General features: G+C 41.2%; 1 protein-coding gene across 1 annotated transcript in view; it reads left to right on the top strand.

Moving 5' to 3' along the window:
- Window positions 1-12,905, top strand: part of ADAMTS12 (ADAM metallopeptidase with thrombospondin type 1 motif 12) — a 315,003-nt gene that overhangs the window by 209,206 nt on the left and 92,892 nt on the right. The window contains exons 8-11 of the mRNA XM_003792927.3: window positions 2,577-2,720; window positions 3,287-3,431; window positions 7,675-7,767; window positions 9,489-9,634. Of these exons, the coding sequence (XP_003792975.1) occupies window positions 2,577-2,720; window positions 3,287-3,431; window positions 7,675-7,767; window positions 9,489-9,634 (528 nt within the window). The remainder of the gene's footprint in view (window positions 1-2,576; window positions 2,721-3,286; window positions 3,432-7,674; window positions 7,768-9,488; window positions 9,635-12,905) is intronic.

Raw genomic sequence — 12,905 nt, 5'->3', positions numbered from 1 at the left:
ATCCTGTAAGTTTCAGCCAGTTCAGTAAGGCAAGAAAAGGAAATAAGAGGCATACAGATTGGAAGGGAAGAAACAAAACTATCCCTGTTCAAAGCCAACATCGTTGTACATGTAGAAAACCCCATGGAACATGGATTTTTATTTTGAGAGAAAACTTAGAAATCCACCTGTGAGGGCCCTAGATTGTAATAGCCATCTGTACCTAAGGTCTCATATCACCTTTATTAGGCCCCTAAGATGAGTAAACAAAAATGAAGGTAGTTTTCCAAGAGGAAATTTTAAAACCTGAGACGTAAAATTCTTTCATTTATATATGGTAATATGTATTAACATATAAAACCTAATAGCCTTCCTAATAGAGCTTTGCTCGTTATATGTACAAAATTGGTATTTTCTGAATGAGTTAGAAAAGATTGTGTTCAAACTTTCATTGTTCTCATTCTCTGCTGTTTGCAGTGCACCATAAAAGCATTAGTGAGAGAGGCAAGGGATGGGGGTGATACCCTGAAACGCAGGCTATCACTTCACTTTCTACTTCATGTCTGTAATTTGGCAAATCTACCTTAAAGGAGTTGGAACTTGGAAGATGAAGTAAAGCTGGCTAATCCAATAATCTGTAAGTTGTTGCAGACCGCACAGGGCTCTCTAGCCCAAATGCTGTTCAGACTCCATCTCACAGGCTAGAAAGTGAATTACTGGGTTGTGAACACCTTGGAGAAACAAGCCTTTTATTCCTTATTCTCTACTCTTATTGACCCACTGCTCCCAAGCAACAGGACTGCATCACCCATTCGGAGATAGTAGACACAGATCAGAGGGACGTTTGTTAGTAGTGCTGCTTTATTCTTGCAAGATGGAGTGCAAATGGGTGATCACGCTAGAGGATAAAATGCTTTAATTAATTGAAAACTTTTGATGGAACAAAATGAGCTTTGGGGGAACTGATATGTTTTAAGTATAGCTTTGAAGCCTCCTAGTGTATAGGCCCAGCTCTATGGCTTGGTATATTAGAATATTCATAGCTAAAACCGTTATTCATGCAGATATTCAGAAGCTTGCTTGCAGTTTAAGATTTGTACTAACTTGAACAGTAAAACTTGTAGAATACATCCTGAGCTGAATGGGACTGTGTTTGCAACAGTTTGGGCAAAATCTGCTCAGAATAAAGCTTTCCTTGACTCACACTCTTTGTGGGTGGGTGGTAATAGCTTTGTAGATTAAGTCTTTGACTCCTTGGAAAGTTTTCCATTCATATGGAATGTGATTAGAGTTGGTAAGTCAATAATATCATAATGCACAAAAAAGAAAAGAAAAGAAAATCTCTAAATCCTCCAAAGACTGTTCTCTGCAAGAGGTACTAATGCTAATCAGAAGATTTCATTAAAGTTGAATGTGAGTTTCATAGTCAGAAGGGTTGAATTTCACTTTGAAGAATACAAGACCCTACAGATTTGGAAATTTGAGCCAACATCAGGTTTAAGGCTTTAGAGAGAGTTCTTCTGGAAACCTTAGAATGCATCCGGGGGGGATGCTGAGAGTGGGGCTCACAAACAAATGCTTCTGAGCCGGCTTCTTTCCCGGGCAGCCCCTGGCCATGGTGGACAGTTAAGCCCATTAGGGGGCTTTAAGGCTATTTCCCCAGGTCAGCATCACGTGGATGAGAACCCACCACTAATGGGCTGTGTGTCTTTTGACAAATTTCAAAGTCTGAAGTTTCTCATATGGAAAAGGAAAATCAGCTAGACCATGATTTTTTTTTAAAAAGTAGTAATTTAAAAATTCCTCTAATTTATGAAGCACTTATTATGTGCCAGGCACCTTGCTAAGTGGTTTTTCAAACTTTATTCTATTCTGACCTCATCCTAGCACTACAAGGACAACGACTCCATTTTCCCGGAGAGGAAAATGAGGCAAGTTTCATTTGGTGGCCAAGCTGGAATTCAAATCCAGGTCATTTGTCTTCAAAAAACCCCCTTCTTAACCACTGAGCTAGGAGGTCTCCCTAACATGCCACCTCCTGGAAGACTCCTGTAGCAATAGGAGAAAGGAATCCATCCCTCAAAGCTGCTGGCTTTTGACAAAGTTTCCCAAAGTTTCCCCTTTCATGCTCTCTCTTCAATTCTGATGAAAAGGGAAAAGGAAGGTTTTGTGTTTCTGTGCTGTGTGCTGTGGGTGGGGTAGCAGGAGAAACCAGAGAGCTGGAGTGGGATTCACCCTCCTGCTCCTGAATCCAGACTCAACAAAGCTCTTAGCTCATGGTTCTCAACCTTCCTAATGCCGCAACCCTTTAATACAGTTCCGTGGGTCATGACAGCTGCTTGGGAACCGCTGTCTTAGCTTTTTGCCAAACAGAATTTTCTGAATTAGCCATGTGGTTCCCACAGCTGCATGTTTGAGCCAAAGTTATGCTGACTGTGTTCCCTGTGCCCCTCCAATTTTAAAGTCTCACTTTGTAAACAGTTGCCTTCTGTACAGGAGCAGCTCTCTGTGGGTTGTTATGGCTTTGGGGAAACCGGGGGATTTCTTTCTGTTCAATGCCTACCCTTTGTTACCGTTGTGCTCTCGGGCTTCGCCAGCTTCGGCATCCAGCACGATGGGAAGGAGAATGACTGCGAGCCTGTGGGCAGGCACCCGTACATCATGTCCCGCCAGCTGCAGTATGACCCCACCCCACTGACCTGGTCCACGTGCAGCAAGGAGTATATCACCCGCTTCTTGGAGTAAGTGTGGAGTCTCCTTAAAATTGGGAGATGCATTGACTTTTATGTAGTGGAGCTGAGGCCTGGGAGAGGCTCATTTCCATCTCACAGGCCACAGTGACAGGGTGGTGTCAGAAGGGCCGCCCCTTCTGCTTTCTGACCTGGAGATCTGGATGGGCTCTGCCCTCCCTCTGCAGCTGGGGGAGCACCCTGTCCCTTCCCCCATTGCTCTGGTTTCTGTGAGACTTTTTAATGAGCTGATTGTAAATTAAGTCCTTGGAGACTGGCAGGAACAACCAGGACACATCAGAAGTGGTCAGTCAAACCCCACAGGGGTAGGATAATAATTTTCTAATTTACCACTGCTCATATTTCCTAGATAACAACTAAACTTATGCTGTTGGGTATGATTTGCATTTTAAACATTAATTCCCCCATTGGGCTCAGGGAGCTCTCTGCCTTGTACAAATGAGGTTGTCTTGAAGGACAAGCAGTAAACTAGAGGGGTGGGAGTTTCTGTTAAACGTAAGAGGAAAGATGAAGGGTCTCATAAGCAACTGCTCTCATTCCCATGAATTTGTTTTTAGCCGAGGTTGGGGGTTCTGTCTTGATGACGTTCCCAAAAAGAAAGGCTTGAAGTCCAAGGTTATTGCCCCTGGAGTGATCTATGATGTCCACCACCAATGCCAGCTGCAGTATGGACCCAATGCTACCTTCTGCCAAGAAGTAGAAGTAAGTGTCTTGTTGGTGGGTTCAGATCTCCAGAATGCTAAAGGAAGGGCCAGGGAACTCCATGGAAATCTGAAGATCCAGACACAGAAATGGAGCTTTATATTTATGGTGCGGTGTCTGTAAGGCAGAACAATGGAAGCTGGGCCATTATTTGTCATGACCCTGCCTCTTTGGTCTTCTATGGAGCCTTCATTCCTTTGTAACCAGACAATGGATGAGATTGTTTGATAGCGATTCTCAAGATTCACAGTGATTCACACTTTCAGACCCCACAGTAGCCAACTTAATCCCTAAAATCTCTCTCTATCCTGAATTTCCCATTTAGTTGAAGAGTACCCCCAGATCCCAAGGTAGGAATAGGATTCATTCACAATTTATCTTTATCTTTGTTTTCAGCATCCGAATGGTAAGTTGAGTTTTGATGTTGTACCTTTGAAATAGTATAATACCTCTGCCCTGTCTTCTTCAATACCTCTGACCACTGCTGCTGTCTTGATTCTGTCTCTCATCAACTTTCTTTGGTATCATCATGACCTCCTACTTAGTCTCTCTCACTTCAAATTGTTGTTTTAATAAAAACACAAAGCTGACTAGGGCTCCACTCTGCTCTTAGGGTCTTCACGGACCTCAGGATAAAGTTCCAACCCTTTGTATGGATTTGTAATTTAGACCCTGCATATTCCATGAACTCATCCTTTTTCATGAAAAAGTGTCAGTGTTGGCCAGGCACTGTGATTCAGATCTGTAGTCCTGACACTCTGGGAGGCCAAGGAAGGAAGATTCCCTTGACCTCAGGAGTTTAAGACCAGCCTGAACAAGAGTAAGACCCCAAGAGACCCCATCTCTAGTAGAAAAAAAAAGTTGGCTGGGCACTGTGGCAGGCCCCTGTAAGTAGTCCCAGCTACTCCAAGGTTGAGGCAAGAAGATCGCTTGAACCCAGGAGTTTTGAGGTTGCTGTGATTTGGGCTGACACCATAGCACTCTAGTCAGAGCAACAAAGTGAGACTCTTTCAAAAAAAAAAAAGTGTCATTGTTAACACATTGATATTGACAGGGCAAGTCTCACTGAATCCCTGCCAGAGTCTGAGTTATATACTGAATAAAATGAAAAAGACAAGAATTCAAAAATCAATAAGGCATAGTCTTTGCCCTCAAGGAGCTCAGGCTGGAGAAGAGAGGCAGACACAGATGTTTGTAATTTCTTTGGAATTTACACAATTTAAAAGTAGAATGTTATAAGAAAGATGGGTGATGCTATATTTTCTGGTATTTTAGGGTTTGCAATGTGGTAAGCTAAGTAGGAAAAGAGACATAGAACTTAGCTCGGGAAGTAAACAATTGTGCTTAGATAAAAGAAGCAAACTTAACCAGGGAAAAATGTATAAGAATCCTCACCCCTCACTTCTACCCGGTTACTATGTTTTGTGAATTCTGTCTCCTAAATACTGGTCAAATCCATCTGTTTCCAGGAGCTGCAGCTCCCTTGGGAGAATGTGACCGCCTTCCCCCAGCTATGATCCATTTTTCAAATTGCAGAGAAAGTGACCTTTATGAATGGAAATCTAATTGTGTTTCCCTGTGATTAAAATATTTTATGGCTTCCCTATTCTCTTCCAGTAAAGTTTAGATTCTGTAAAACAGCAATTCTCAACCTGTGGGTCGTGACCAACAGGAACTGTATTAAAAGGTTGTGGTATTAGGAAGGTTGAGAACCACTGCTCTGAAAAGGGCCTAAAATGGGGCTTCAGGATTCATGCTATCTCTCAATCTCTGCCTTTATCTTTTAGCATATTGTTTTAACCCTCCTCTCTCTAACCTGGTGCTCTAATTATATGTATGTGAAACTTTGTCACTAATCTTCTTGTTGGCCCTCCTTCATGTTTTTATTTCTTCATATTCACATTTTGTGTAATTTCTTTATCTTCTAATTGATTAGTTCTCTCTCCAGATATGTTTAATCTTCTATTTAATATATCCTTTGACTTGCTTATAACAATATATTTGGTTATTTTTCCAAATTTTCTGTCATTTTTAATATCTTATTGTTAATTTAGAGTTCCAATGAAATCTTTTATTTCTTCAGCCAGTTATGATGCATTTGTTTTGCAATGTGTGCAGGATAATTCCAATGTCCAGAATCTATGTGGGTCTGTTCCTTCTATTTGGAGTTTCTTCTGATTCCCAGTTATTATACATTATTTCCTTTTGTGATTTTTGCCTTTTCTGTGAGCTCTTAGTTATGAAATTTTATATGAGGTTTTCCTTTAGGGCTCAAATGGCTGGCCCATCCTTTCAGAGAGAATTTTCACTGCCATCCCCTGGGTCCATTTAAAATAAGTTTGATGTGTTTTGAATGCATGAGCAGAGTGGGGGCAAGTGTGGGTTCCAACTCTCTGGGGTAACATTTTGCCACTCCTTCTAGGGTTAAAATCAAAACAGACAACTGTTCTAGCTATGTACCTAGATTCTTGTTTGTTTTTTTTTTTTAATTTACCTTCTCACATAAGAGGTTCTAACCTTATATGGAGGTCTCTAATGAGATATATATTGAGTACATACCTCCCGTAATATGTGGAGGTCTCCAGCTTCCCACCATTGTCTTCGGTAGCCAAGTGACCAATAAATCCAAGATCAGAATTGCTAGGTTTGTTTTTACAGATTAACATTGCTGCTACATATTTAGCGTTTGAGAATTTCCCTTCCTTTCTTGCCAACTCAGTAATGCACTTAACACATTTAAAGTATTTTACAAAGTTTATAGAGGCTGAGATTTCTCAAGGTATACTGCCTTGACCGGAACAGACCATCCTAGCTGCCTCTGGTCAGTTCCTCTTTTATGCTTGATGGTTATTATGGAACCACCTCCACATCCTGAAAGTGCCAGGTCTCCACCATCTCCAGGGGTCATGCTATCTCTCAGTTTCTGGCTTGATCTCTTAGAATATTGTTTTAACCCTTTTCTCTCTAATCTGGTGCTCTAATTATACAATGTGGGATTCTGTCACTCATCTTCCATTTCTTAAAAGAATCCCTCCTTCATATTTTTATCTCTTTGTATAGTCACATTTCATGTAATTTCTTTATCTTCTTTTCATTTATTTATTAAATCATAACTGTGTACATTAATGCATTTGTGGGGTACAATGTGCTGGTTTTACATACAATTTTGAATGCTTACATCAAAGTTGTTAACATCACCTTCACCTCATTTACTTTGTTGTGTTAAGACATTTATACTCTTAATAGTTTCATTGTGCACAAATTTCTTTATCTCTTAATTCATGAGTTCTCTCTTCAGATGTGTCTGATCTTCTATTTAATGTAACCATTGACTTACTTAGAACAATCTGTTTGGTTATTCGCTCACTCTGGTTCCTCTGTACCATCCCCCTCCTCCTCATTTGCGTCACAGCTTAAATACCATCTCATATCCTATTCCAGATTTCCCTTGACAAAGCCCTTATTAGACTATATTTTCATTTTTTGTTTACTTGTCTATACTCGCTCCTACTATAGTGTCAGGAATTTTTGTCCCTGACCCCCAGCAGGGCCTGGCCCATAGTAGTCATCTGACAGATAAGTGAACGCAGACTTCAGATCCCTTTCTATTGTAGCCAAGATCACCTAATCATTTTCAATATTTTTTTTAAAAACCTGAGATGCCAGAAAATATAGCATCATCCATCTTTATGATAACTTTTTATTTTGCAATAGTGCAAACTCTAAAGAAATGACAAAGACAGTACAGAGTTTCTGTGGATTGTTTATCTAATGTGTCATCTTTTATAAAGGCTTAATGACCAGAAAAGAAAGTTAAAGAAATCCTCAGGAGGGGAGGCAAACAACTGGTGGGGATAATGAGAAGCATGAACAGATGCCGAGGCTGATACTAAGATACAAAAGGGCTTAGATCTTAACATCCAAATGGGAACGTGATGACATGTTCTCCTTGAGCACAGGGCCAGGAGTTAAAACCAAGACTCTGCAAAAAGCTGGGATTCTCAAAGAGCTACGCCTCAGTGAAATAACAACATCTCTCATTTCCACGTTGCCTCCTATGGCCTACAGACCATCATTTATCACCAATTATGAAGTTCAAGTTAAGTTTGAACAGAGAGCTCTAATGATTCTTTTTATCACCCTTACTCACTAACGACAGTGGCATTGGTTGTGAGTGTGTGGGTGAGTGTGCATTGGGCAAGTTTTGAAATTCAAAACAATGCAATCTGCATTCGTTTTCCAGAACATCTGCCAGACCCTGTGGTGCTCAGTGAAAGGTTTCTGTCGCTCTAAACTAGATGCCGCTGCAGATGGGACGCGATGTGGTGAGAAGAAGGTGATGTGTCAGTCGGGCTTGGCAGGAAGGGGGGGGGGTGGCAGTGGGCGGAGCGGGGGAGCAGGGAGAAGGCCCTGGAAGGTGGCTCTCGCTAGGCACAAAGCAGGAACTGGCGGCCACACAGTCAGCCAAGCAGGTGAAAGGATCCCACTCTACCACTCCTTGTGAGCCTCCACTGGGAGCAAGTAGTTAAGGAGAGGAGGCTGAGACCCAATTCCAGAGTTTACTTCCAAACACCTGTCACATCTTTCCCTGATGAGCTTCCATGGACTCTGTGCTCAACAACATCTGCCAAGCTTACCAAACTTTATTTTTCCCTTTCTTCCTCCACACTGAAGCCTGGGAGAGACAAACCACTGGATTCTTATTTCTCAGATTTAGGCTACTTAACCATCTTTCTTCTCAGAGCCTAACACGACTGCATTTCTCGAAGTTCTGCCCGCGTTACTAAGAACTCAGAGGTGTTAGACATGCCCCAGACTGCTGAGAGCAGCGTGTATGTGCTGCTCAACTAAACCAACTGGACTTGTTGTGAGCCTAGGGGTGTTGCCTGGGTATCTTTGCACTGCTTGAGTGTGACATGACCCATTACTGAGATTAGAGAACCTGGTCAAAACCACGGAGACTAGAAAAAAATGATAAAAGAGACCAGCACATAAAACACATAAAACACACCTAACTCCTCTAGGAAGTGTGGCCATTTCTAACAACCAAGGGGCGTTTCCTTCTGTTTTCATGTCTGTACGTTCACCCTTCTAGACTGATGGGTGTGGAAAGATTGCCTTGAAGATGGAGACAGTGAATTTCTTTTCTGAGTCACTGGAAAGGCTAGAACTGTAAACACTGGGCAGAGTTACAGGAAAGCAGAAATTTTTTCTTGATCTAAGAACTTTCTAACAACTAGCGCTTTGGGACGGTGAAATGGACATTTTACAGGAGTTAGAGTTCTGTCTTACAGTCATTAAATACCCACAAAAGGTCAGTAAGATGTGCCACTTACAGACCAGCCTGTGAACGGTCATGGCGTGAAGGCAGCAAGATAAGGATCTAATATCAGAAAGCAAATCAACTATGTTACCCACAGGTCTCCAGTGCAGGAAAAATTAACCAACTCATATTATCTTTTATATTTTTAATATTTTCCCATCTATGAAAAAGATGTCAACTTAGCATGTTTAGTATGTTGACATCCTTTTCGTAGCAGGACTTTCTCAGTGAAGGAAGTGGTGTGCTGGTTTGCACACTGGGGAGTAATCTGCCAGCCACCCTGAGTGGCACTCCGGCGATAGCTGTCACTAGGCACCATACATTTGCCTTCCATTCCTGAAACCCTGTCATTCTGGAGGATATCCCAGAAGTCACCCTTGAAGTTGCCACATAGAGGGAAGATGGAAAGTTGTAGGTAAATTTTGTAACATTTTACAAACTATTTACAAAATATTCTCTGTGCATTGGCCACCTCTTTGTAATGAATATTTTGTAAATAAAGGCACACTTAAATACAATTTCCCACTTTCCCTACATATGATGACTTTAGGGGGCAGCTTTCAGGACACCCTATAAAACCCAACTCTTGACAGACACTCTTGTTTTCCATCTGATATGTGACCGTGGGAGGGCTGCCTGCTCAGGGGCAATTGGGTCTGAACTTAGAGAGCCCTTGGTTCTAGGGGCCCGGGGCACCTTCCTGACATGAACCTCTCCTGCCTCTTTCTGTGCAGTGGTGCATGGCCGGCAAGTGCATCACGGTGGGGAAGAAGCCGGAGAGCATCCCTGGAGGCTGGGGCCGCTGGTCACCCTGGTCCCACTGCTCCAGGACCTGTGGCGCAGGAGCCCAGAGCGCAGAGAGACTCTGCAACAACCCTGAGTAAGTCCAACTGCTCTGTTTTTCTTCCTTCCACAAGTGCTGGGGGGCCAGTCTTGAAAGACATGACCTCAGTGACCTCATGCTTCCTGAGGGAAGTGACGTGGATTCTCAAATACCAAAAACCGATTCACAGAGGGTGATTAAAAAGAGTGGTTCTGTTTTATTTCATTTGGACTGACACTGGACTCTTACTGAAAGTTGGATGAGGAAAGGGATTCTGTCATTTAGGGGAAATAAGCCAATTTCTTTTTAAACTTGCAAGTTCTGTGAAAACTCTTGAGGGATTATACTATTTAATCCTTCTAGATAACTCCATTCTATTAGTAGGAGATCAGTTTTGCTCAATTTTGCTGATAAGATTGTAACTTGCTTTCAGTCACAATGAATGTACAATTTTATAAAAATATTTTTCTTCCCTTGAGTAACTAGTATAACAGCTAGGCACATTTTTGAGAATAATTATTTTCAATGTCTTAAATAAGGACTTTTATAAGCCCTAGAGTTCCATAGTAGCCTGTGAAGGATTCTGTAGATGTTATTTCAACAAGTGGTTTTCAGATTTTTAAATGAATTAATTTTTTATATAATTTTTCATATTTGCATGACAGTGTATTTGAATTAAGTTTAAAGTGCTTGTTTTCCAAATATACATTATACACTGTTGGTGGGACTACATTATATTCTTTTTTTTTTTTTTTTTGGTCAGGGCAGGGTTTGAACCCACCACCTCCAGTATGGGAGGCTGCTGCTCTATTCCTTTGAGCCACAGGCGCTGCCCTACATTATATTCTTAATTTCATTATTTCATATGTCAGGAAATAGAATATAATTTCATTATATTCACTCACCTTATTGCCCTTAGTAGAGTGCTGTGGTGTTACAGCTCACAGCAACCTTTACCTCTTGGGCTTAAGCAATTCTCTTGCCTCAGCCTCCCAAGTAGCTGGGACTATAAGCAACTGCCACAATGCCTGGCTATTTTTTTGTTGCAATTGTCATTGTTGTTTAGCTGGCCCGGGCTGGGTTTGAACCCGCCAGCCCCAGTGTTTGTGGCCAGTGCCCTAACCACTGAGAGCTACGGGTGCTGAGCCCCCAGGTAATTTTTTAAAAGTGTACATTAATGCCTCCTTTAAGTGGAAAAATGCATTCAGCTTCTTTTATCTAGATTTACATTCATCTGCTTTAAAGAGTAAAAGTCACATTTTTGAAATGGCAAGCAATAAAAGTGATTGCAATTACCTGAATATCTTAGTTCTAATCTTATTTCTCCTTTTTATACATATATGCATGTATATATACAAATTGTATTTTCACTGTGTGTATTTCTTCTGAGAGTTAGTAAATTAGTATCTGTGAGGATTTTAACATAGTACCTACCACACAATACATTGTCAGTAGATGCTAGTTATTATAGTAGTAATGATAGTTATAGTTATCATTTACTGCACACATAAGCACACATTTGAAAAGTCTTGACAAAAATTTTTTTTAGTTTTCCCCTTTAATAAAAGTTGCTTCATTTAATTAACAATTTCTGTGGCTTCAAAAACTTGAAACCAGGAAATTCTTATAGAATCGTTTTAGAAAAGATTATTGTTTTATAGTTTGTTTCAATTTGATCAGAAATGTGATTTCCACTGTAGAGATCACCAAATACAGGCATTTGCTCCGGGATGTATTGTCAGTGTTTTCAGCCACCACAGTCTATTACCTTCTTGGGAGGACAGTTGGTGATGTGTGGTTATCAGAGAAGGGACATCCTAGTTGAAAAACACAAGGATGATTCTCTAACTTGGCTTCAGAAAAAGATGGCCCTAATTTCTAGCTTTGGGGCTACAAGTTGTTATAACTTCTCCTCTGGTGACTGAACACGTCTGTTCTCTATAGGAGGTTTGATTAGGTTTGTTGAGAAGATTTTCAATGGAACCACATCACAGGTTCAGTTCTGTCATCCAGCCAAGTCACAGATTCAGGTCACCACATAAGCCAGTTGACTGACCTTGAGACTGCACTTTGATGTTAGTCAACTGCGTACTAAGAAACCAACAGGACTTGGCTCATAAGAGCTTGTCACAATATTTGTTGACTAGAAATGAATTGGAAAGCTACTGAGTTATAGAGTCACTCCATCATCATAAACAGAAAGCCTGTCTAATGTCAAATATCAAGAACAATTCTTAGTACCCCCACAGGGAATCTAGGAATGAGGACCCTACTATGTGAACTTCCTTGTCAAAGCTCCTTTTGTGTGCAGGGAACAGAAGCCTACTGAAGCTAATTTAAGAAAAGTGGGAAGGGAGTCATAGAAGAATCTGACATGTAAGGAGCGCACAGTACAGCAGGATCAACAAGAGCTAAAACCACACCCAGAACTGACTTGATGCCAGGATTTAAGGTCTCTGTCTGTCAGGACTGAGTGATGGGCCAGTTGAACATAATAGATAAGAGCGTGGGCTGTGGATTAAGGCAGATGGCAGTTCAAATCTTGACTCTACCACTACCAGCTGAGCACTTTGGGAAATGTCCTTATTTTCTGTGTCCCTTGAGTGTCATTTCATCTGCATGTTTCCCTTGCTGTGCCTTATACTTAAGACCATTCTCCAGGACCAGCCCTTTCCTGAGTCCTTTCCAACCAGCTCTCTCCCATCACAAAACCCATTGTGCTTATAATCAGGAACACATATTTGCTATCTTAAATGTTCTCTCCTTTCTTATATAGGTTATTTTTTTTGTCCTCAGCAAGATTAGAAATTTCAAGAATGCATAGGACATGGGTTAACCTCTTTTTCACTGTCTTCTCCCCTGGCCATGGTGCTGAGCACATAGTAATATGTCAATATGGGTTTGTTATTATTCATAGTAACCAAAAAATGCTCCCATTTGTTGAGATCTTACTCTGTTAGCTGCTCAACCACATTTTTGGGTGCATTGTCTCATTCAGTACTCACAACTTACAAGGTTAAAATTGTTATATTCCTTTCACAAATGAAAAAAAAAAATTGAGGCTAAGAGAAAAAAGATAATTGTTCAGAGTCATGTACTAAAAGGTGAAGCCAGATGCAAGTTCGAGGCTATTGGCCCCATTGAAATCAGAAGCACAATCTCTGATTCCAGTGCAGTAGTGGGGTGGAGACGAGAAGGCGTACGTGCATTGCCTGGGACCCTCTCTGAGGCTACATGGCTCTTTCACTTCTCCAAGAGCTATTTTTCTACATACCTCTTGCCCCTTTTCACTGATCTATTGATCACTTACCCCTGACCATTACTGGGG

This window comes from Otolemur garnettii, unplaced genomic scaffold (assembly GCF_000181295.1).
Source record: "Otolemur garnettii isolate 467f Iridium unplaced genomic scaffold, OtoGar3 scaffold00063, whole genome shotgun sequence".
Taxonomy (NCBI): domain Eukaryota; kingdom Metazoa; phylum Chordata; class Mammalia; order Primates; family Galagidae; genus Otolemur; species Otolemur garnettii.
This window is presented reverse-complemented; position numbering and strand designations above follow the sequence as displayed.